The sequence below is a fragment of the Dendrobates tinctorius genome, unplaced genomic scaffold (genome assembly GCF_039654945.1).
Source record: "Dendrobates tinctorius isolate UK_male_01 unplaced genomic scaffold, ASM3965494v1 ptg000315l, whole genome shotgun sequence".
Taxonomy (NCBI): domain Eukaryota; kingdom Metazoa; phylum Chordata; class Amphibia; order Anura; family Dendrobatidae; genus Dendrobates; species Dendrobates tinctorius.
In genome coordinates, this window is record NW_027361982.1 from 2,174,323 (window position 1) to 2,200,236 (window position 25,914).

Consider the following 25,914-nt stretch of genomic DNA (forward strand, 5'->3'; position numbering starts at 1 on the left):
TTGGGTTTCATAGGGTGATTTTAATAAATAGTTTTGGGGTACATTGTCGGAAGGAGGGTTCACTGCTGACGTTCTACACTACGAGCGTGTGTGCTGGGTACATGACACCGCTTGCGCTCTGGTTTCTAGTTTCGGCACTGTGTGGGTGTCAGGAGCTCAAGGACCCTATTCTGAACACTGTAGTTGTCGGACTGCTACCCCCATCATTGTGTGACATATGGAGAGGCTTAAATTAATAACCAAACATTACGAGGCACCTGCAGATCATCTCAAGAAAGGAAGGAAGTGACTGGAACATTATAGTGTAGGCTCCATTATGAAATATTTACAGCGGCTCCCAGGTGGCACTTTACTGCATTCATGCGGTGTAGATGGTGCTGGGGATCGGACAGCAGTATCAGACATAAGGTTAAAATGGTGCCAGGACTGGCTGAAGTGATGATGAAGATGCAGTTTCGGGTGTGAGGTGTAGATGGTGTTGGGGGCTGGCAGCAGTGATGAGGATGCAGTGCAGCAGTATGGTGGGTGGGGTGTAGATGGTGTTGCAGGATGGCTGCAGTGATGATGAGGGTGCAGTGTAGAATTATGGGGTGTACGTGATGTTGGAGGGCTGGCTGCAGTGATGAGGGTACAGTGCAACAGTACCAGGTGTGGGGTGTACATGTGTCGGGGGGGCTGGCTGCAGTGATGAGGGTGCAGTGCAGCAGTATCGGGTGTAGATGTTGTTGGGGTCTGGCTGCAGTGATGAGGGCGCAGTGCGAGGCGTGTGTGGTGTTGGGGGGCTGGCTGCAGTGATGAGGGTGCAGTGTAGCAGTAACGGGTGTGGGGTGTATGTGGTGTTAGGGGGCTGGCTGCAGTGATGAGGGCACAGTGCAGCAGTACTGGGTGTGGGGTATTTGTTGAGTCGGGAGGTATGGCTGCAGTGATGAGGGCGTAGTGTAGCAGTATGAGGTGTACAAGGTGTCGGGGGCTGGCTGCAGTGATGAGGGCGCAGTGCAGCAGTAACGGGTGTAGATGTCAGGGGCTGGCTGCAGTGATGATGAGGATGCAGTGTAGCAGTATGGAGTGTGGGGTACACGTAGTGGCGGAGGGCTGGCCGCAGTGATGAGGGTGCAGTGTTGCAGTATGTGTGGGGTGTATGCGGTGTCGGGGGGCTAGCTGCAGTGATGAGGGCGCAGTGCAGCAGTACCAGGTGTGGGGTGTACATGGTGTTGGCTGCAGTGATGAGGGTGCAGTGCAGCAGTGTGGGGTGTACGTGATGTGGGTGGCTGGCTGCAGTGATGAGGGTACAGTGCAGCAGTATGAGGTGTGGGGTGTACGTGGTGTCGGGGGGCTGGCTGCAGTGATGATGAGGGTGCAGTGTAGCATTACCGGGTGTGGGGTGTTTGTGATGTCGGGGGGCTGGCTGCAGTGATGAGGGTGCAGTGCAGCAGTATGAGGTGTGGAGTGTATGTGGTGTGGGGGGGCTGGCTGCAGTGATGAGGGTGCAGTGTAGGGTGTACATGGTATTGAGGGGCTGGCTGCAGTGATGAGGGTGCAGTGAAGGGTGTACATGGTGATGAGGGGCTGGCTGCAGTGATGAAGGTGCAGTGCAGCAGTACCGGGTGTGGGGTGTACGTGGAGTCAGGGGGATGGGTGCAGTGATGAGAGTGCAATGTAGCAGTATGAGGTGTGGGGTGTACATGGTTTCAGGGGACCAGTTGCAGTGATGAGGGTGCAGTGCAGCAGTACCAGGTGTGGGGTGTATGTGGAGTCGGGGGGCTGGCTGCAGTGATGAGGGTGCAGCAGCACCAGGTGTGGGGTGTATTTGGTGTCGGGGGTTTGGCTGCAGTGATGAGAGTGCAGTGTAGCAGTATGAGGTATGGGATATATGTGGTTTCGGGGGGCTGGCTGCAGTGATGAGGGTGCAGTGCAGCAGCACCAGGTGTGGGATGTATGTGGGGTCAGGGGACTGGCTGCAGTGATGATGATAGTGCAGTGTGGGGTGTATGTGGTTTCAGGGGGCTGGCTGCAGTGATGAGGGTGCAGTGCCGCAGTATCTGGTATGGACTCTTAGCGGAGCATTTACAGTGATGGCGGTGCAGTAGTATTACCAGCATAGGTGGTGGTTTTGCAGCAGTGATGAGGATGCAGTAAAGCGAGTGACTTTACATGGTGCCGGGATCTTGTTGCAGTGATGAGGGCACAATCCAGTGCTGGGTTTGGCGAGTGGGCACCACGCCGGGCGATAGTACGTGTGAAGAGGGCAGCAGCCAAATAACCCTCCCCCCACCAGGAATCTGCGTGACCTGCACATATCGTTATATACACTGACCCCTGGATGATGGGGGTCTCCAAGCGCAGTGGTAGGCGCATCCGATTCATCAGGGGGCGGCGAGAAGCAGACTGGTGATACGTGGGGTGGGTGCCATGATGGGCAGCGACGTGTTATGGAGAACAGGATAACATAGCACATGTGTCGGGGGAGGGGCTAATATAATGTCCAATATTCAAGTGGGCAGAGCCAGAAACGGGAGAGAATTTGGGAAGGAAACTTAATAAGGTCTCGGATCCGGCGTCTGTTCCGCACTGTGCAGAACCCCAAGTAAAAATCACCGCCCCTCCCCCGCGATGGCACGGCTCTCAGGACACAAGTGGGCATGGCACGTCCAGAAGGGGCGTCTCATGGGTGGCGTGGACGTCGTCCTCCTGCGTCCACCATAGATCCTCTGACAAATCCCTACAGGTGCAGCATCCACACCAGGAGGCGTCCATCTTAAAGGCACAGCGTCCCGACAGTAAAGGAGAGGGTGGCTGCCCTGAACAGGTCGTGCTTCACCCCCGATGGGGCTCGTCCCAGCTTCAAAAAGCTACAGCAGCATCCTACAGGATATCCACAGAACGAATATATCCCCTTCTTAAAGTCCCAGCGTCCCAACGGTGACAAGTGGGCGGAGCTTGCCTGGTAAGGGCCGAGGTCTTCCCACTGGGTAAGATTCACTGGGAGCAGTCGAGGGGGCTGGCGAATTCAAGGGGGGGCGCCGGTTGGATTTCGTCACATCCCCGGAAGGTCGGAGCAGGCCTGAGTTGGCCGACGCTTTATACCAAGGTATATAGCTACTGCAGAAAGACAGAGAAAGAACTGTAAAGAAGGGAGCACAGAGGGGAAAATGGCTGCCCTGCTAGACACATTGGAAAGCCGGGCTCTAAGGTGGAGGACACGGTCATCTCCTGACCTCACTAACTGCTCTACGGTTAAGGCCACCATCATATCCTGACCTTACTACCTGCTCAATGGTGGAAGCCTCAGTCATCTCCTGACCTCACCACCTGCTCCATGGTGGAGGCCTCCATCATCTCCTGACGTCACTACCTGCCCCATGGTGGAGGTCACCATCATCTCCTGACCTCACTACCTGCTCCATGGTGGAGGTCTCCATCTCCTGACCTCACTACCTGCTTCATGGTGGAGGTTGCCATCATCTCCTGACCTCACAACCTGCTCCATTGTGGAGGATGTCATCATCTCCTGACTTGACTACCTGCTCCATAATAACCAGAATCTTCAGCCGGACCGGCCGGAGCCGTCAGAACACGGCAGGAGGAGAACCCCGTGTGACCTCCTGAAGCTGCACAGATCTTCTCACACTTTATATAATGACACTGAATCAGGGATGATGGGAGTGGTAGTCAGGGATAGAGGAGTACTTGCCTTGTGACCTCAGGTCTCCGGACTCTCTCAGATTCGTCTGTGACCCTGAAAATATAAGTGATGATACCATGAAGAATCACAGAAGGTGAATGGACACATCCCCAGAGCTCGGCCCTCACACCGGGGACACTATATGGGGGCATTGCAGAGGAACCGCAGGACCCTGGCCTGGTGCTGGTGGTCATTACAGGATTTAACAGAGCTACAGCGACACCATCATCCACCACAACGGACCGGCCCACCAAGTCATCACACATCAACTGCATCCGAAGTCACAGCAATCATCATGGGATCCATCATCTCATCCCAAATTTACCAAGAACTCTATGATGACCACTCCCAGTGTAATGGTGAAGAGAGGAGTAGGAGGTGTATTAGTATAATGGTGCTTGGAGGAGGAGGTGTGAAAGTATAATGGTGCAGGGAGTAGGAGGAGGTGTGATAGTATAATGGTGCAGGGAGGATGTGTGATAGTATAAAGATGCAGGGAGTAGGAGGAGGTGTGATGGTATAATGGTGCAGGGAGTAGGAGGAGGTGTGATAGTGTAATGGTGCAGGGAGGATGTGTGATAGTATAAAGATGCAGGGAGTAGGAGGAGGTGTGATGGTATAATGGTGCTGGGAGGAGGAGGTGTGATAGTATAATGGTGCAGAAGAGGATGAGGTGTGATAGTATAATGGTGCAGGGAGGATGTGTGATAGTATAAAGATGCAGGGAGTAGGAGGAGGTGTGATAGTATAATGGTGCAGAAGAGGAGGAGGTGTGATAGTAGAATAGTGAAGGGAGGAGGTGTGATGAAATTGTGCAGGGAGGATGAGGAGGTGTAATTGTATAATGGTGCAGAGAAGGAGGTGCGATAGTAAAATGGTGCAAGGAGGAGGAGTTGTGATAATATAATGGTGCAGGGGAGGAGGAGGTGCGATGGTATAATGGTTCAGGGAGGAGGACGTGCGATAGTAAAATGGTGCAAGGAGGAGGAGATGTGATAGTATAATGGTGCAGGGAGTAGGAGGAGGTGTGATAGTGAAACTGTGCAGGGAGGATGAGGAGGTATGACAGCATAATGGTGCAGGGAGAAGATGTGATAGTAAAATGGTGCAGGGAGAAGGAGGAGATGTGATAGTATAATGGTGCAGGGAGGAGATGTGATAGTATAATGGTGCAGGGAGGAGATGTGATAGTATAATGGTGCAGGCAGGCAGATGTGATACGATAATGGTGCAGGGAGGAGGAGATGTGATAGTAGAATAGTGCAGGCAGGCAGGCAGGAGGTGTGATAGCATATTGGTGCAGGGAGGAGGAGTTGTGATTTGGCATTATGTGGATGAAAGGAGGAAGTGGAGGGGTTTCATGTAATGATATGGGGAGGCGACAGTGGTAGAAGTGTGGTAAAGCAAGAAATGATGGTGGTCATGTACCTGTATGGACCATACCCGGCATTAACTACAAGGCCGGACATTACTAACACCCATAAGGACCAGACCCGGCGATGACCACAAGGCCAGAAACTACTAACATCTGTATGGACCAGACCTGGGCGCTAACCACAAGGTTGGAAACCACTAACACTTGTAAGGACCAGACCCGGCGCTGACCACAAGGCCAGATATTACTAATACCCGTAAGGGCCAGACCCGGCGCTGACCACAAGGCCGGACATTACTAATACTTGTAAGGGCCAGACCCGGCGCTGACCACAAGGCCGGACATTACTAATACTTGTAAGGGCCAGACCCGGCGCTGACCACAAGGCCGGACATTACTAATACTTGTAAGGGCCAGACCCGGCGCTGACCACAAGGCCGGACATTACTAATACTTGTAAGGGCCAGACCCGGTGCTGACCACAAGGCCAGATATTACTAATACTTGTAAGGACCAGACCCGGCACTGACCACAAGGTCAGATATTACTAATACCCGTAAGGACCAGACCCGGCGCTGACCACAAGGCCGGACATTACTAATACTTGTAAGGGCCAGACCCGGCGCTGACCACAAGGCCGGACATTACTAATACCTGTAAGGACCAGACCCAGCGCTGACCACAACACCAGACGGTATTGGCACACACACTGGCCTATACCTTCCTCATCATGAATACCTGGCACAGAGCCGACTTCCCCTCCTCACAGCCCACCACTCAGTTTTAAAGTGGCCGGTAATGACCACTACAAACCTCAGCAAGTATTCAGCTGCACATCTCATGGCTGCAGCTCAATGGTGACCATCACACTCGCCCACTGGTGCAGGTTATTAAGGGGACAGGGAGACACTTACTGATCTTGCTGTCCTGAGGGAGAGACACTCCAGACACACAGCGGTGAGACGCCTGTCTCTTAGAGGGGTCAAGAGCGACCCTGGAGAGGAAGCCAGAAAGTGAAAGGGGACAAAGACAGAAGGGGAAAGGGGAGAAAAACTATGAGAAGGTGGGCGATAGGAAAGGAGGAAAGCAGAAAGTAGTGCAACAACAACTACAGTCCACTAGTGTCCCCAACTGTGTCACCCACCCACAGATACAGAGGACTCAACGCAAGTGAGTGCAGCGGGTACAAATCAACTGAGAACAGCAGGTACAACCAAACTGAGTACAGCGGATACAGTGCAACTGAGCGCAGCGGGTACAAATCAACTGAGAACAGGTGATACAGGGCAACTGAGCACAGTGGATACAAAGCAACTGAGCACAGCGGGTACAATGCAATTGAGTGCACAGGTCACAGTGTAACTGAGCGCAGCGCATACACTAACTGAGCGCAGCGGACACAGTGCAACTGAGAGCAGTGGGTACAAAGCAACTGAGCGTAGATGGTACATTAGAAATAAGAGCAATGGGTACATGCAAATGAGTGCATGTGAGTACAACACAATTGTAAGCAGCGGGTACAATGCAACTGAGCGTAACAGGTACATTTGATCTAAGAGCAATGGGTACATGCAACAGAACAGCGGGTACAATGCAACTGGTACAGTGCAACTGAGTGCAGCGGGTACAACGCAACTGATCGAAGTAGGAACAGTGCAACTGAGAGCAGAGGGTACAATGCAACTGGTACAGTGCAACTGAGCGCAGACAGTACAATGCAACAGAGCACAGCAGGTACAGTGCAAATGAGAGCAGCAGGTACAATGCAACTGAGGGCAGAGGATCCAACGCATCTGAGCGCAGCGGGTACAACGCAACTGAGCGCAGTGGGTACAGTACAACTGAGTGCAGCGGGTATAACGCAACTGAGTATAGTGGGTACAACGCATTTGAGCACAACCGGTACTATGCAACTAAGCGCAGAGGGTACAGAGCAACTGAGCGTAACGGGTACAACACAACTGAGTGCAATAGGTACAGAGCAACGGAGCATAGCGGGTACCATGCAACTGAAAGCAGTGGGTACAACGCAACTTAGCTCAGCGGGTACAATGCAACTGTGAGAGTAGTGGGTACAATACAACAGTCAAGTGTAAGGATTTTTTTTTGTAAGACAGGTTGCAGTTTGCAATTAAGCCATTCACTTTATCATAGAACATCCATAAAGAAGAGAAAAATATCCAAGTGCGGTTAAATGGTTAAGATAATGCAAATCCACCATTGTTTTTGGGGTTTTGTTCGTACACCTACTATTGTGCGGTGAAATCAAAGGGTGACTAGATTCTCCACCTACCACAATTATGAGTTGGTTGTAAATTCTGAAAATTTTTAACAACAAAACTTGTTGTTTGTGGTTTTATCCCCGGGGGTCCAACATGTTTAGGATGGTGAGGCCCATAGTCGCTGATAATACTCCCATCATGCTCTGCTCTCAGCCAGATGGGCTGTCACCTACTTCACAGGGTCTCCCGGCCCCCCCCATATTCTGCCTTACCTGCGGGTCAGTTTGGAGGTCAGCTTGCTGAACAGGTTGGAGGTGGCTCGGGATCGGCTCTGGTTTAGCCCCTCGTGGGGGTGTGTGGGCGAGCTGGGAGGTGGATTCTGACCCCTCCGATCTCTGACGTGGCCGCCATGGAAAGTGCTGCGGACATTGGACCCTCGGGAGAGGCTGCTGCGCTCTGCGATGCTCTGCGTTGAGGGCGATGGTGCAGGCGGCCGAGAAGGCGTGGAGCTGAGTGACAAGACAGAGCTGGGGGTCAGAGGGGGCAGCGTCATCCTGTCACGTCCCGCCAGCCCAACACTTACCTGTTCTCCTTTCCATTGTGGAGCAGGGAGTGGCGCTCTGAAGCGTGGCGGTCTGTGCACACGTACGTGTTCCTGCGGCCCATCACACCCGGAGGAGTGTTCATCTGGCAGACAGAGAGAAATCAGAATGTGCCGGAGGCCGAGAACCTGCCCCAACCTTCTCACAGCTGAAGGCTTGTTGCAATGTGTCTACACAATCCATGGAGAGCTGGATCCCACACTGACACATTGTAGCAAACCACAACTTGGATCAGATCAGGGCAGGTTTTCAGCTCTTGGCAGCAAGCAGAGTTCTTGAAAATGGTGGGAAGGGAGAAAAGTCTGAGCCTTACAGTGGTGGGTGGAGCCTCTTTGCGCGGCTCTGGAATTTCCGCCTTGTTTGGGTTGTGAGCGTGGCTAACCATAGGGCTGGAGGGAGGGGGAGGCCGGCTACCCCCACTCACAGATCCACTGCCCCTCCTGGGGGCAAGACGCTCCCCAACTGTGCCATCATCAACTGCCCCGGGAGGACTGCGCTTGGCTTGGGAGGGAGTGGGTGCAGGACCACCTGCCGAGGAAAGATGACGTCTTAGGGAAGCCCATCCACATAACATCGCAGCAGTGTGGGGTCAACTTAAGTGTTGGTATCCTGTACCCCAAGTGTCAAAGTCATTATCCTTTACCCATAGTGTCAGTGTCACTATCCTGTACCCCAAATGTCACTATCCTGTACCCCGAGCGTCAGAGTCATTATCCTGTACCCCGAGCGTCACTATCCTGTACCCCAAGTGTCACTATCCTGTACCCCAAGTGTCACTATCCTGTACCCCAAGTGTCACTATCCTGTACCCCGAGCGTCAGAGTCATTATCCTGTACCCCGAGCGTCACTATCCTGTACCCCAAGTGTCACTATCCTGTACCCCAAGTGTCACTATCCTGTACCCCAAGTGTCACTATCCTGTACCCCAAGTGTTAGTCATTATCCTCTACCCCTAGTATCAGTGTCATTGTCCTGTACCCCGAGTATCAGTGCCATTGTCCTGTACCCTGAGTGTCAGTGTTATTATCCTTTACCTCTACTGTCAGTGTCATTATCCTTTACCTCTACTGTCAGTGTCATTATCCTGTAGCCCGAGTGTCAGTGTCATTGTTCTGTTCCCCGATAGTCTTTGTCCTGTACCCTGAGTCAGTATCATTATCCTGTACCCAGAGTGTCAGTGTCATTATCCTGTACCCCGAGTGTCAGAGTCATTACCCTGTACCCCGAGAATCAGTGTCCTGTACCCCGAGAGTCAGTGACATTATCCTGTATCCCGAGTGTCAGTGTCATTATCCTGTGCCGAGTGTCAGTGTCATTATCCTGTGCCGCGTGTCAGTGTCATTGTTCTGTACCCAGAGTGTCAGTATCCTGTACCCTGAGAGTCAGTGTCATTGTCCTGTACCCCCAGTATCAGGGTCATTGTTCTGTACCCTGAGAGTAAGAGAGTTCAAGCTTGACATTTTTCCCTGTCTCTCCTCTGGGTCTCCAGGTGGATCTTGGTGACCATGCCTGAATGGTGCGGGTACTCACAGAAGTCGCTGTGCCTCCTCTGCCTCTGGTAGCCTCGCTGGTTCTTACTGTGGGAGGTTGATGATGATTTGGTGGCACCATTGGTGACATCTGAGGTGACTCGGCTCCGAGACAGTGAGAGCGTGCTGTCTGAGCGAGACTCGCCCCCTTCATTCTGCAGGACAGAGAGGAGAGATGTCAGCGCCGTCTCACCTGGCCCCGGATGGCGATGTCAGGACTGCGCCTGTGGCCGGTCTCACCTCGGCTTTCCGCCCCAGCAGCAGGTAGGTCGCCATCACTTCATTGTACTTATTAGAGTTTAAAGCGTCTTTGATCTCCTCCCTGGAATATCCCATCTCCAGCATAATCTCTGAGGAAGACGAGGAGACACTTGAAAGACTAACACACACACATACATACATGGACAGGGCTGGAATGGGAATTGACCTCGAGGACCCCCTGCCAGGGATGCAACAATTCAGAAACTCACAGAAAGGCCTAGGGGTCTGGGCTCTCCTACAGGGAGAAATAGACTGGAAGCTTTTACATTTAATGATTTCACTAGACAAGATGGGGAGGAGTAGTCCAGTGTCACTGTGGGTGATTAGTGAGTGAGCAGGAGACATGTTATGAACAGTATCGGGGTGCGTCGCCCTCACCAATGCGCTTGGGATCAGCGTGGTCTTCCTCCGGCTCCTTGTATGGCTTCAGATCATCACTATCAAACCCGATATTCATCCATTTATCATTCATTATTTGCTGAGCAAAAAAGGTTATAAAAAAAAGAAGAAAAAGAGTCAGGATATCGATGGTTAAATAAGGATATGACTGGGGTGAGAGGCGGCAGTGGTGTGCTCACCTCTAGGGTGCAGCGTTTAGTGGGGTTCAGCACCAGGAACCTGCGCAGAACACTCTCACAGTCAGTGCTCATGTAGAAAGGGACCCTGTATTTACCACGAAGGACACGTTCCCTCAGCTCCTGCCGAAACAGTAGAAGAAAATCATTATAGTGTGGTCAGCTCCATCCATCAGAACCAATATCCTGGGAGCCGCACATCAGGGAACTAATGAGCTGCACCCAAGAGAACAACAATCAGCATCTGAGGACCTGCACCCCAAAAAGACCAAAGAACAGCATCTGAGGACCCACTGCCAAGACACAAAAGAACAGCATTTGTCGTCCCGCAACCCAAGAAACCAAAGAACAGCACCCAAAGACCTGCACCTCAGTAAACTAACGAACAGCATCCAAGGACCGGGCACCCAGGAGACCAACTATCAGCATTCAAGGACCAGCACCCCAAGAGACCAACTAACCGCATGTGAGGATATGCACTACAGAAGACCAACAATCAGCATCCGAGGACCCACCTCCTAGGAGACTAACGATCAGCCTTCGAGGACCCACACCCCAAGAGACCATCTAACAGTATCTGAGGGCCCACATCCTAGGAAACCAACGATGGACATGCACCACAAGAAATCAAAGAACAACATCTGAGGACCTAAATCAGAGGAGACAAATGAACACAAACTGTGGTCCCGCACTACAGAAGACCAAGCAATTGAATTGCAGGACACTTACGCCAACAGACCAAAGATCAGTATCTGAGGACCACCACCAAAAGAAACCAGAGAACAGTGCCTGAAGAGACCAACGAACAGCATCTGGGCACCTGAACCCCAGGAGACCAATGAACACCAACCAAGGTCCTGCATTTCAGAAGAAAGAGCAAGGAAATCGCAGGACCCACACCCCAAAGAGACCAATGATTAGCATCCGAGGACCCGCGCTACAGAGGATCAGACAATGGAATCACAGGAGCCGTACTTTAGGACGCCAATGAACAGCAGCATGACAGCTTCACTCCAGGCGACCAACGAGCAAATGGAGCAGCGCCCCAGTAGACTAATAAACAGCGTCACAGGAGTCGCACTCCAATAAATTAATGAGCGGCGTCCCAAGGAGACCAATGAGAAGCATCATGGGAGCATCACTCCAAGAGCCCAATGAGCAGTGTCTCTAGAGCTGCACCCCAGAATACTGATGAGCAGTCTCACATGAGCAGCACCCCAATAAACTAATTAGTGAAGTTGCACGATCTGGACCCCAACGAGCAGTCATGCAGCCACACCCCAGAAGACCAAATAGCAGCGCTGATGGAGCCACTCACCAGGAGACTGGGGGGCGCTTTGCTTCCGCTTGCTGAGTTTCCTTCATTCTCCCCCTACAGTTGACCTCATGGACAAATTACAAAGATTTACCTTAAGGTTCTGTCCATCAAATGGCAGGGACCCACTGACCAGTGTGTACAGGATGACCCCAAGGCTCCACACATCCACTTCAGGACCATTGTACCTCTTGCCCTGGAATAATTCAGGAGCAGCATATGGGGGGCTCCCACAGAACGTGTCCAGTTTTCCTCCAGGAGTAAATTCATTACTAAACCCAAAGTCTGCAATCTTTATATTGGCCTCAGAGTCGAGTAGGAGATTCTCAGCCTGAAAGAGCAAGCGGGATGGGAGGAGAGGGACATGATACAAGAGTGGAGACAGTCGCAGTAGACCCGGGATCTAGGAAAGCTTCTCACCTTAAGATCTCGATGAACGATGTTCTTCTGATGACAGTAGTGGACGGCGGATACAATCTGTAAAGAGACGAGGCCTATGGTCACTATTACTGGATACAGAAGCCTCCACCAGGCTACCATATATCACCATGGCCCCGGTGGAGTGATGCACAACGAGAAGCTCCACATAAGTCAGTGCATCCTGACTCTGGCACCACTTGCAGACGCTCTGTTAGCTGTGCAGCCATAGTACAGATGTAGCTGCGCCCCTCCATGTGGGCCCAATGGGTACAGGATTTCGCAACAAAATCGTGCAGCAATTGGTCATCACGGTGGGCAGAGCTTTGGCACATGCTGCTGGCATCACCATCTGACGATGCCTAAAATGTAAAAGGCACCTCATGAAAAGGTTTGTGCAAAGCTTTGTAGTTTTTCCTTATCAGCAAGGCAGCAGATAATCTATTGATCCCTGAGGGTCAGACTGTTGGTATCACCAGACATCCTGAGAACTCTGAATGGAACGGAGGTCGAGCATGAACATGTCCACTCCATTCATTGTCTATGGGAGTGTCAGGGATAGCAGTCTCCTAGAATGTGAAAAGTCGAACACCCGACATTCAGCAAGCAAGTCTAGGGGATATCAAATCCTACATATAATCTAGTAGGGCACGTGATCATCACTGACCTCATCCTTGAGCTAAAGAGGAGGGGAGATAAATAAAGGTGGCAATCCACGTAAGGCAGAAATACACAAAGCGGACACACTTTATTAGAGACACCATCCCATACGTGACCCCGGAGTGCAGTGTAAAATCCCATCCTTAGTTTACCACAGCAAATGGTAAAATCAAGAGGTCTGAGCGGCCTTGAGGGCCTGGTGCTAGAGAAGTCTACCAGAAGTGGTGAGAGGAAAAGCATCCAAGGTCAGGTAGATGGAAATAACCAGTCACTGAAAGTGGTCAAAGAAGGGTATATAGAATCGTTCTGTGAAAGGATCAGAAGAGGACATGAAGAATTCTTTAGCACAGTCGATGATGACATTTCCAGGGCCATTACGGTCTACGAGAACAGTGATTCCAAAGAGGAAAAATTGTCAGATGAATCCAGTTGGGGCACCCTGGTTCAACACCTGTAGATAAATTACTCCTTCCTGTCAGGCAGGCACAGGAGCAGTAATGGAGGGAAGGTTTTCTTGGTGCACCCTGGCTCCTCTGGTACCTGTAGATTGATGTTCTCTTCTTGTTAGGCTAGTGGAGGAGCAATAATGGTGGGGAAGGGTTTCTTGGTGCACCCTGGCTCCTCTGGTACCTGTAGATTGATGCCCTCTTCTTGTTAGGCTATTGGAGGAGCAGTAATTGTGTAGAAAATTTTCTTGGTGCACCATGGCTCCTCTGGTACCTGTAGATTGATGCCCTCTTCTTGTTAGGCTAGTGGAGGAGCAGTAATAGTGTAGGTGGTTTTCTTGGTGCACCCTGGTGGCTTCTCTGTTACCTGAAGATTGATGTTCTCTTCTTGTTAGGCTAGTGGAGGAGCAGCAATGGTAGGGAAGGTTTTCTGGGTGCACCCTGGCTCCTCTGGTACCTGTAGATTGATGCCCTCTTCTTGTTAGGCTAGTGGAGGAGCAGTAATAGTGTAGGTGGTTTTCTTGGTGCACCCTGGTGGCTTCTCTGTTACCTGAAGATTGATGTTCTCTTCTTGTTAGGCTAGTGGAGGAGCAGCAATGGTAGGGAAGGTTTTCTGGGTGCACCCTGGCTCCTCTGGTACCTGTAGATTGATGCCCTCTTCTTGTTAGGCTAGTGGAGGAGCAGTAATGGTGGGGAAGGGTTTCTTGGTGCACCCTGGCTCCTCTGGTACCTGTAGATTGATGCCCTCTTCTTGTTAGGCTAGTGGAGGAGCAGTAATGGTGGGGAAGGGTTTCTTGGTGCACCCTGGCTCCTCTGGTACCTGTAGATTGATGCCCTCTTCTTGTTAGGCTAGTGGAGGAGCAGTAATGGTGTAGGTGGTTTTCTTGGTGCACCCTGGTGGCTTCTCTGTTACCTGAAGATTGATGTTCTCTTCTTGTTAGGCTAGTGAAGGAGTAGTAATGGTGGGGAAGGTTTTCTTGGTACTCCTTCAAAACTCACATTTTGGCATTAGGGTTTACCTAAGTATTGTGACCATTCCTCCCTTAATGGCGGCTGTTTCCCCCATGGCAGAAGGACAATGCTGTAGTGATCACATAGTTATTAATTCAAGAAACAAGACAATTAGTTTTCCCTCACTTCCTCGGCCATTACTGTCACCAGACATTATTTCTATAGAGCAGTAGAAAGGGTTGCTTACAGCATGTCAGCACCTCCACCGAATGATCCAGTCTGCATGGGCTGATATTCCCGCAGAACGCCCTCATCACCGAGTGAAATCTGTGCTGCCAGGAATCCAGCGCTCTATGGGATGGCTGTCTCTACTAAAGTGGCCATTCAGTTGAAACACATCAGTCGTCAGAATAGAGATGGACGGGGAGCCCACACTTACCTGACGAAATTTGGCACGTGCTTCCTTCTCCTTCATCCGACCATGAGACACCAGGTAATCAAACACTTCACCTGAAGGAGAAAGAAGATGATTTTTTTTTTTTTCAGTAAATATATTTATTTGAATTTTAAACAGTAAGAACAATAAAAGGAGACATTACAATGTCCAGAGCTATACAGTACTCCTCTATAAAAGCAGCACGAGTGTAGCCGAACAAGAACTCTGGTACATAAAGGAATACATGCTTGCCATTTTGAGAATCACCTCCGGACATGAACCTTATACACAGAACCTATGTAAAAAGTAATCGTAGCGATAGAAGAGAGAAAGTGAAAAGAAAGGGGGGGAAAGGAGGAGAGAGGAGGGAAGGTTAGGGGAGACCCAGCAATGTAAATGCCCACGTATTAAGGCTTATGAATATGTACGCAGCCAAGTCAGGAACCTCGTGCTCTCCTTGAAGGATTGCCAGAGGAACCAGGTGCGTCCCTGTTCACATGCAGCATCCCCACCACTCGCCGCAAGTGACTCCAGGCGATTTAGTCTCTCCATTTCAGTGATCCATTCCTCCGTGGAGGGGAACTCAGTGGACCTCCAATGTCGGGGAATAACCGCTCTGGCAACCGTTAGGCAAAATCTCAAAATCCCCTTTTTAACAGAAGCAATCGAACTAGGTATCAGGGACAGCAGGGCCACTTGAGGTGAGGGCTCATGGCGGACCCCAGTCATCAGGTGGAAGGCATCAAAAACTGAGTTCCAGAAGGGTTGCAGGGGACCACAAGACCACCAAATGTGAAGCATAGAGCCCATGGCGGATCCACATCTCCAGCAGGTGTCCGGAGTTTCCGGATTAATCCTGTGGAGTAGTGTGGGGCACCTATACCAGCGTGTCAGCAATTTATAATTCCTCTCCTGCGCCCGATTGGACATTGTCATCTTATGTGCAAGAGTAAAAATTTTCAAACTAACCGCCTCAGAAAAGGTGATCCCCAGGTCCCTCTCCCAAGCCTCCATAAATCCAAGCTTAGTAGGGGGGAGCGAGTTCAAGACCAGGCCATAGAGTGCCGAAACCACATGGGAGGGACCCTCGGTAGGGAGCATCAGGGACTCAAATGGCGTCAGTGCCCCCATCGGCACACTAAGAAAGCTCCGCAATTGCAGAAACTCCAGCCAGGACAGCGGTGTAGTATGACCAAGGCCTCATAATCCCCGCACATCAGAGAGCCCCGCCAGCTTATCCTTCACCTGACCCAGTCCCACCTCGTCAAACCGTGACCAACACAGATACGTCAATCTATTCATTGCTGGGGGAAAGGCCGGATTGTCAAAAAGGGGACTCAATCGGGAGGTCAAGCGTAGTTTCACATAGGATCTGTTCCAGAACAACCTGTGTGAGTGGAGCATAACTTGACACGGGTGGGCGTCCGATCCCCCCCAGCCAAGGCAGCCAATACAAAGAAGAGGGTGATAAAAGTTTCTCCAAGAGCACCCACTGTTTATGAGCATCACCGAACCTCCAATCGACAATCCTGGAGAGCAAGACTGCCTGATAATAACGTTTAAAATCAGGAAGGCCTATTCCTCCTTTAGTCTTGGGTCTCACTAGTACCGAGAACCGGGTCCGCGGTTTCCTAGTCCCCCAAATAAAGCTATTGATAGCTGATTGCAGGCGCCTGAAAAAGCAATCCGGAACCTGCACTGGAGCCGTCTGGAAGAGATAGAGGAATCGGGGCAAGATTTCCATTTTGACCACTCCCACCCGTCCAAACCAAGATAGCCGAGGTCTGCCATATCGTTTAAGGTCCAAGATAGTTTTCTGCAGGAGCGGGACATAGTTGAAAGAAGATGATTAGATGATAAGGTGAGATCGGGAGAATCAATGGGAGGAGGGATGAGATGAGACCCCGTACCTCCACTCGCGTACTCCATGATCAGGTAGAGCGTCTTCTCCGTCTCAATCACCTCGAACAGTTTCACTGTAAGGAAGAGACGGGAGAGTGAGCGATGGAAGTGAGAGGAAAGCGTAGGCTGTGCCTCGAGGGGGTCTACACTCACCAATATTTGGGTGGTTCAGTCCTTTCATGATTCGAACTTCACGGAAAAGCTGCATAGACACAAAATGGAAGGAAATGGTAAAAAAGGGTTATACATAAATGATCTACAAATATAGAACTAACATACAAGATCATGTATGTGATTTAGTAGGAAGGGCCAGACGTACACAACCTTGCAGGAGGGGCCAGGAGTATGCAAACCTCGTAGGAGGGGCCAGACGTTCGCAAAGCTCAGGCCAGATGTACACGACCTCATAAGACGGACCAGACATATGTGATCCTGTAGAGGAGCCAGACGCATGCGACACCATATGAGGAGCTGGACATATGCAATCTCGTAGGAAGGGCCAAATGTACGTGATCTCATGGTGGACAAGACTACGCAATTTTGTAGGACAGGCCAGACAAACTCGATTTTGTAGGACGGGACAGACACTTGCGACCCTGTATTAGCAACAAGACTTACGTGACCTCGTACGAGGAGCTAGACATACGTGATCTCATTGGAAGAGCTAGATGTACGGGATCTCGTAAAAGGGGCCAGACGTACACAATCTCGTAGGAGGGTTTAGACTCTGCGACCTTGTAGGCCAGGCCAGTCTGTTGTAATCTCGTACGATGGGCCAAGATGTATGCAACCTTATAGGAGGGGCCAGAGGTACGCGATCTCGCAGGAGAGGCCAGAGGTACGCGATCTCGCAGGAGAGGCCAGAGGTACGCGATCTCGCAGGAGAGGCCAGAGGTACGCGATCTCGCAGGAGAGGCCAGAGGTACGCGATCTCGCAGGAGAGGCCAGAGGTACGCGATCTCGCAGGAGAGGCCAGAGGTACGCGATCTCGCAGGAGAGGCCAGAGGTACGCGATCTCGCAGAAGAGGCCAGAGGTACGCGATCTCGCAGGAGAGGCCAGAGGTACGCGATCTCGCAGGAGAGGCCAGAGGTACCCGATCTCGCAGGAGAGGCCAGACGTACGCGATCTCGCAGGAGAGGCCAGACGTACGCGATCTCGCAGGAGAGGCCAGACGTACGCGATCTCGCAGGAGAGGCCAGACGTACGCGATCTCGCAGGAGAGGCCAGACGTACGCGATCTCGCAGGAGAGGCCAGACGTACGCGATCTCGCAGGAGAGGCCAGACGTACGCGATCTCGCAGGAGAGGCCAGACGTACGCGATCTCGCAGGAGAGGCCAGAGGTACGCGATCTCGCAGGATGGGCCAGATGTACGCGATCTCATAGTACAGGCACGACGTACGCGACCTCATAAGAGGAGCCAGATGTAGGCGATCTTGTAGGAGGAGCCAGAAGTACAGTATGTAATCGCGTAGGACAAGCCAGACTTATAAGATCTCATAGAACGGGCCAGAGGTAAGCAATCTTGTAGGAGGAGATAGAGGTATGCAACCTTGTAGGACAGGACAGACATATGTGATCTCGTACAATGGGCCAGATTTACGCGATATCATAGGAAAAGCCAGACGTACGCAATCTAGTTGGAGGAGCCAGACACACGCGATTCTCATAACTGACTTAACTCTCCATATATGATCTAATCACATGCCAGATTTTATAAGCATGGGTCTGCATACATAATCTCATAACAGATCAGTCTCTACACACGTGATCCCATATAACATGCACAAGTCTATATAAAGCTCATGACCACATATAACAATCAGTATCCTCATAGATGATCCCACATAACGTACTGCACTACTTTACACACATGGTCTCGTAAATATTCAACCCATCAGACTCTCACCAACAACGGAAACCTTCAAGAAGAACCTGAAGACCCACCTGTTCCCACAAGCCTACAGCCTGCAATGATCCTCGGTCTACTGAACCACCACACATCCAGCTCTACCCTCTCCTACTGTATCCTCACCCATCCCTGTAGACTGTGAGCCCTCGCGGGCAGGGTCCCCTCTCCTTATGTACTTGTGTGTCCCTTGTCTTACACATGTTTATTATACTTGTCTATATTTCCCCTTTTCACATGTAAAGCGCCATGGAATAAATGGCGCTATATAAAGGAATAATAATAATAATAATAATAATAATAATCTTCTATACATACAATCCCCTATACTAAACAGGAGATATAAAAAGTTTACACACCCCTAGTAAAATTACAGGGTTTTGTCATGTAAACAAAATCCTACCAAGAAGACTCATTTCAGAATTTTTTTATTTTTAAACCTTTAGGCTAAGTTCACACTCGGCGTTTTTGCAGCGTTCTTTTAAATCTTATTTTCAGCTGCGCTTTACAGTACCAGCAAATTCTATGAGATTTCAGAAATCTCATGCACACAGCTTGTTTTTTTGTCATCGCGATTTTGTGCTTTGCATGTTTTTTTTGCACAATGGAGCAGGTCACTTCTTTCCGTGTTTTTTTTTCAGCGTTTTTCATACATTGAAATGAATGGGTGGTGAAAAAAATGATTCTGTCGAGCAGGACGTTTTTTTTCAACAGAAAACTTTAACAGTATGTACAACAGACAAATCAAGCATGCCAAAACTGCAGTAAAAATTGCACACAAAAAACGCATGAAAAACCAAGGAAAACCTGCTAGTGTGAACTTACTCTTAGTATGTACAAACCCATTAAGAAACAAACTGAAACCAGGGAAAATAAAAATAAAACCAAAATAAAGTGGTTGCATAAGTGTGAGCACCCTTTTGTAATTGGGGATGTGATTGTGTTCACACAGCCGCCAACATTGACACCAATTCTGATTAACTACAGAGAAAGTGTCGCTGCTCTAGGAAGATTTTCTGGTCCGTAAACAGCTGACAACACAGCAAAGGGATCTTGTTGTAGAAAGTTATCAGGGGAAGGGGACAAAGCATTTCCAAGGCATTAGATCTACCATGGACACTGTGAAAAAGAGGCTTAAATTTGGCACAAAAGTGACATTACCTAGAACTGTACGTCCCTCAAACATTAATGAAAAGACAAAAAGAAAATTGGTCCAGGAGGCCGCCAAGAGGCTGCCAGCAACATTAACCCCTTAACGACTTATGACATATAGGTGCATCATAGGTTATGTCCCTCCCTTTGATGCTGTCTCCGATGCTGAGGCCGCATCTTTTCCCGGCACATGACAGCTGATTTAATAGCGCAAACCAGATGCGCATCACAAATGACACCCATCGGAGCCCGTTACATGACCACGGGGCGCCAATGGGTTGGCATGACAGCCGGGGGTTGTGGGCTGCATTCATAGGAGATGATGATTATTGCTACACATAGCAGGGTTGACGCCCCAGCGATCAGATGATTGCAGCTTCAAATCTACTCATGGGACTATTGAAGCAAGTAAAAAGTAGAAATTATATATTAAAAATTGTAACAGGTCAAATTACCCCCTTATTGCCCCATTCAAAATAAAACACTAAAAAAATACAGGTCTAAGGGGTAAGGTTTCTCCTTGTGGAGAGTGACATGCCAGCTCTGGCTTGTCAAGGTAAGGAGGCCAATAGCCTGAAACACCGTGTCTGCAAATTGAGATTCTGATTTGGCTTTTATCCTAAGTCATATTACAAGACTCGTTAAAGGGTTGATTGTGACTTGTAGGATCGCTACTACCAATAGGTGGCGCTGTAGAGTAAAAGTCCTCTCTCTCTCTGAAGAGGCAATTTGCACATAAAAAAAATACATATTTTGTATCGCCACGCTCAGAAATGACTGATCTACCAAAATATAATATAAAAACCACTTAAATAAAAAAGAACCTAGACATGTTTGGCGTCTACAAACTCGCAATGACCTGGAGAATCATAAGGCAGGTCAGTATTAGCATTTAGTGAACATGCAAAAGCAAAAAAAGAAAAAACAATTGTGGAATTGCACATTCTTTTGCAATTTAAAATTTCACTGCAATTTTTCCCCGTTTTCCAGTTCACTATATGGTAAAATCAATGGTGTTGCTCAAAAGTACAACTTGTCCTGATAAAAAAAATAAAAAAACCAAAACCCTCACATGGCCATATTGACTGAAAAATAAAAATGTTATGGCTCTGAGAAGATGGAGAGCAAAAAAACAAAATGCAAAAATGGAAAAATCGCAAGGTCATGAAGGGGTTAAAAGAGCTGTCATAATTTCAATAAAGTCCTGGTTGTGTACTGTACATGACAACAATCTCTCATTCTAGACATATGTCTGTCCTGTGATGTCAGGTGGAAAGACAGAAGCCTTTTCTGACAAAGAAACACATCCAAGCCCAGCTATGCTTTGCTAGAACCATCTGTAAAAATACTATGGTAAACATGTTTTGTCTGATGAGACCAAGGGGGAAAATTTTCGGCCATACTTCCAAAAGGTGCAAAACCAACACTACGCCTCTCCAGCAGATCACCAGCCCCACAATGAGGCATGATGGAAGTAGCATTGTGTTTTGGCGCTGTGAGGAATTTCACCTTTCAGCACAACAATGACCCTAAGTGACCTCCATATCACCAAAAGAACGGCTTCACTAGAAGAAGATGAAAGTTTTGGAATGGCCCAGTCCAAGCCCAGACCTGAACCCAAGTGGCAATCTGTGGTGTCCTGAAGGGAGTGCTGTACACAGGAGATGCTCCCACAATTTGTCATATGTGCAGCTACTGCAAGGAGGAGCTGGGAAAGATTGCTATTTCTAGAAGTGCCACGCTGATAGACCCCCGACCCAAAAAGACTGAATGGTTATGATTTCCTAGGAGACTTTACCAGAGTATTAGTGTAAAGGTGTGCAAACTCATTATCTTACTTCTTTATTTTTCTTTTGCTTCTCAATGGATTTGTACAGATTAAGGTCAACATTAAAGGTGGAAAATGTTATTAAATGATTCTTTTTTGCAGGATTTTTTTTTTACATGACATAAACCTGGAATTATAACAGGGGCATGTAGACTTTTTGTATCCACTGTATGATCCCATTTAACAGACCTGACATAAGGAATTACACTAGTCTACATATATGATCACATATAATAGACGGGACTCTACATACAGAATCTCATGTACGATCAGTGATGACAGCAGAACCCACCACGATGCAGGAATGTGATCCCCACCAGTGATTGGTATGATGTACCAGCTGAGACATTGTGCCTGAAGTGATAGCACTCAGAGGCCTACAAAGTCTCAGCAATGACATCACACATCATACAAGTGTCAGCAGTGACATCACTGGTCACACAAGAGCCGCCAGTGATGTCTGACAGGAAATGACAGTGATGTTAGGCACAAGATGGGAGATGTCATAGACGAGACAACAAAAGGGTGACGATAATATCAGACTGCAAATGCCACAAGACTTTCCCTCAAAATGTCGCAAACCAAAGTAAGGAGGACATAAAGTGTTCTGGTGCTGATGCCTTGATTAAACAGATCTGCATGAGCAGTCCTGGTAGATGTCCAGGATGAGTGGACCTGGTAGATGCCCTGGGATGACTGGTCCTGGTAGATGCCCTGGGATGAGCGGACCTGGTAGATGCCAAGGATGACTGCTCCTGGTAGATGCCCCGGGATGAGCGGTCCTGGTAGATGCCCCGGGATGAGCGGTCCTGGTAGATGCCCCGGGATGAGCGGTCCTGGTAGATGCCCCGGGATGAGCGGTCCTGACTTCTTCAATATTAGTCGTCCTTCTCTGTGTTGAATTTGATCAATGCAACAGTTGCTATGGATGATACTAAAACATTTGGGCCTGCTATTATGAGGGTGTGCACATACTTTAAGCTATAATGGCGACCACTAACAAGAGGTGCAGAAAGCTCAGCTCATGTCTCATGAAGATCAGTCAACAGTGGCAGATACTAGTCTGTCATATGTGGAAACTTTGGACATCCATGTACTGGAGGTGCTGAAGAACGGAGAAGAGGAGTCCTGAATATACAGAGGGACATAGGGGCAGACCCCGACTCATTGCACAATGAATAATTTCCACGCTAGAGGTGGGGAAGCAGCAACTGACGGTGGTGGTGGGTGAACAGCTACACTGACGGCGGTGGTGAGGGAACAGCTACACTGACGGCGGTGGTGAGGGAACAATGACTTTGCACTTGGTAATAGGGGGAAAAGTGACTTTGCCCGTGGTGGTGAATCTGTGAGTCTGCCAGTAATGGTGGTGCATCAGTGACTTCACTGGAAGTGGTGGGAGATGACACTGATGAGCATCGCATGAGGGGGAAAGCCGCCAGCATGATTTATTTATCTGTGCTCCTGCAGGTGATCCATAAATAAGTGATGAAGCAGAAGCAATATAAAGAGATCATCAAGAAGCGGAAAGTTCAGCCCACATGTCCCACCCCATGACACCTGGCTCACTGCCGGCCGGGGCTTCACCTACGACTGGAGCAGATCATCCAAATATAGAAAATCATAAAGAAGGCTCCTCAATGATATTTAGCCAGTCCATATTGTGTGCACCTTGCTCCATGGTTCCCCTTATCCCTGTGCTCCCTTACAGTCCTGAAATCCAGGACTGTGGAGTAGGCAAGTCAAATCTTTGACTCCAACTTCGACTCCACAGCACTGGTCACTACTGAGAATGTGCGGAAAGTGCAGCACAGATTCATCTCAACTAAAAGACAAGATCCTTAGATCAGGAACAGAACAGACAGGTATAGGACATTTCATAACTTTCCCAAATTATTATGAAATCATTTACATCACATCCTGAATTGAACTACCGTACCAATTTATTATATATTTTTGGAGTCGGACCTGGTCCATTTTATACCGACACCAAAATGGACACAGACTTCGACTCTACCTCCACAGCCCTGCTGCAATCCCACCGGCTCCTGAATGTGGCACATCATTTGTGGGCTGCATGTGGACGTCTAGGTTTTATCTGATGAATCAACTTCTCATCTACACGTTCTTCCATTAATCAATGCACACTAATTAATGATGGTTGATTCCAGACTAATTTATTTTGGGGTGACACCCACGCCTCACAGCTTCACCTCTACATGCCCCGTGCTGTAACAACATGTCAGAGTCGCCGCCTCTCATCACAGAATGGAGCACAAGACCTTGACCTAAATATCCTCTTGGAGTAAATATCCGTCCTAAATATTCACAGCTGATGTTCAATAAAGCAAACAGTGTCCGAGCCGGAAACAATCAGAAAGGACAAAAGAGTAGACATTACAGTATAAAACTCTATAGTAAGAGGAGATGGGAACAGTCTTGCCCTAACACCTGCAGAACACCAGGGAAACAACAAACCAATCCCCACCATCTCCTACCATCAGGGACACAACTATCCAACTCCATCACTTCGTGCCACCAGGGAAACTATCCATCCCCATCATCTCCGGTCACCATGGACACATCTATCCAACCCCATCATCTCCTGTCACCATGTGCACAAGTATCCAACCCCCATCATCTCCTACCACCAGGGACACAACTAACCCATCCCTATCATCTTCTGCCATCAGGGACACAACCACACAACCCCATCATCTCCTGCCATCAGGGACCCAACCATCCAACCCTATCATCTCCTGCCACCAGGGACACAACTATCCACCCTCATCATCTCCTGCCACCAGGGACACAACTATCCTCCCTCATCATCTCCTGCCACCAGGGACACATCCATTCAATCCCCATCATCTCCTGCCACCAGAGACCCAACTATCCAACCTTCATCATCTCCCTGCTACAAAGGACACAACTATTGAACCCCCATCATCTCCGGTCACCATGTACACAATTATCCAATCCCATCATCTCCTGTCACTATGGACACAACTATTCAACCCCCATAATCTCCTGCAATTAGGGACACAACCATCCAACCCCATCATCTACTGTCACCATGGACACAACTATCCAACCCCCATTATATGATGCCATCAGGGACACAACCATCCAACCCCATCATCTCCTGTCATCAGGAACACAACCATCCAACCCCATCATCATCTCCTGTAACTGTATGGAGAATTGTGGGGCACATTATACTGTATGGAGCACTTTTTGTGGCCATTATACTGTATGGAGGGCTGTGTGGGGATTACAGTTGGGAGAAGCAATCTGTGATGGGGTCACCATTCCGTGTCTGGGGGATTGAGGGGAGGGAGGTACAGTAGTATCATATTGTGCGTGTGGAGAAATTAATTCACTGAGGAGGTATCATTCTGTGTTTGGGGGGCACTTTTGATAGCATCATTCTTTATTATCTGTATTATTCAAGGTTATTTATTCTTTGTTATTACATATGTAAATTAGGCCGCAATTTGCTTTTTATTTCTCTTACATAACATATTATATTATTCCAATATTTTATTCTAAGATCTATTAATTAAAATGTACTTTGTGGGACAACCCCTGAAAGTTTGCTTCCATATGAAAAATGTCATTATTATATTTGATGATAAGGAAAAACTTCCTCAGTTGTAGACATTTTTTTTTAAATAAATATCAAGGTAGGCCTGTGACGTGGTTGAAGCTTTTAATTTTGGCCTTCTGTGTATTTGAGTTTTACGTTCCTGATCTTTAGACTTCTATGGGGCAGTATATCCTGTACAGTATCTAAAGATTTCTATGAGACGATGTATCCTGTACAGTATCTATAGACTTCTATGAGGCAGTATATCTTGTACAGTATCTATAGACATCTATGGGGCAGTATATCCTGTACAGTATCTATAGAATTCTATAGGACGATGTATCCTGTACAGCAGGGTTCTCCAACTCCAGTCCTCAAGACCCACCAACAGATCATGTATTCAGGATTTCCTTAGTATTGCTCAGGTGATAATTGCTTCACCTGTGCAATACAAAGGAAATCCTGAAAGCATGATCTGTTGGTGGGCCTTGAGAACTGGAGTTGGAGAACCCTGCTGTACAGTATCTATAGACTTCTATGGGGCGGTGTATCCTGTACAGTATCTATAGACTTCTATGGGATGATGTATCCTGTACAGTATCTATAGACTTCTATGGGGCGGTGTATCCTGTACAGTATCTATAGACTTCTATAGGGCGGTGTATCCTGTACAGTATCTATAGACTTCTATAGGGCGGTGTATCCTGTACAGTATCTATAGACTTCTATAGGGCGGTGTATCCTGTACAGTATCTATAGACTTCTATGGGGCGGTATATCCTGTACAGTATCTATAGACTTCTATGGGGCGGTATATCCTGTACAGTATCTATAGACTTCTATGGGGCGGTATATCCTGTACAGTATCTATAGACTTCTATAGGATGATGTATCCTGTACAGTATCTATAGACTTCTATGGGATGATGTATCCTGTACAGTATCTATAGACTTCTATGGGATGATGTATCCTGTACAGTATCTATAGACTTCTATGGGATGATGTATCCTGTACAGTATCTATAGACTTCTATGGGGTGGTGTATCCTGTACAGTATCTATA

The 25,914-nt window shown here is 48.8% G+C and overlaps 1 protein-coding gene across 4 annotated transcripts in view; it reads right to left on the reverse strand.

Annotated features, from left to right (window-relative positions):
• Nucleotides 1-25,914, reverse strand: part of MARK4 (microtubule affinity regulating kinase 4) — a 28,268-nt gene continuing 2,354 nt past the window's right edge. The window contains exons 4-18 of one of the 4 annotated variants that reach the window (XM_073561250.1): nucleotides 16,528-16,576; nucleotides 16,383-16,448; nucleotides 14,476-14,546; nucleotides 11,983-12,039; nucleotides 11,657-11,893; nucleotides 10,251-10,370; nucleotides 10,051-10,150; nucleotides 9,652-9,761; nucleotides 9,413-9,566; nucleotides 8,195-8,409; nucleotides 7,863-7,966; nucleotides 7,552-7,806; nucleotides 5,972-6,051; nucleotides 3,692-3,736; nucleotides 1-3,099 (exon numbers count right to left, since the gene is read on the reverse strand). In XM_073561250.1, coding sequence (XP_073417351.1) covers nucleotides 3,035-3,099; nucleotides 3,692-3,736; nucleotides 5,972-6,051; nucleotides 7,552-7,806; nucleotides 7,863-7,966; nucleotides 8,195-8,409; nucleotides 9,413-9,566; nucleotides 9,652-9,761; nucleotides 10,051-10,150; nucleotides 10,251-10,370; nucleotides 11,657-11,893; nucleotides 11,983-12,039; nucleotides 14,476-14,546; nucleotides 16,383-16,448; nucleotides 16,528-16,576 — 1,728 coding nt within the window. In that variant the 3' untranslated portion in view covers nucleotides 1-3,034. The remainder of the gene's footprint in view (nucleotides 3,100-3,691; nucleotides 3,737-5,971; nucleotides 6,052-7,551; nucleotides 7,807-7,862; nucleotides 7,967-8,194; nucleotides 8,410-9,412; nucleotides 9,567-9,651; nucleotides 9,762-10,050; nucleotides 10,151-10,250; nucleotides 10,371-11,656; nucleotides 11,894-11,982; nucleotides 12,040-14,475; nucleotides 14,547-16,382; nucleotides 16,449-16,527; nucleotides 16,577-25,914) is intronic. The other 3 variants (XM_073561251.1, XM_073561248.1, XM_073561249.1) reach the window with 3 other exon arrangements.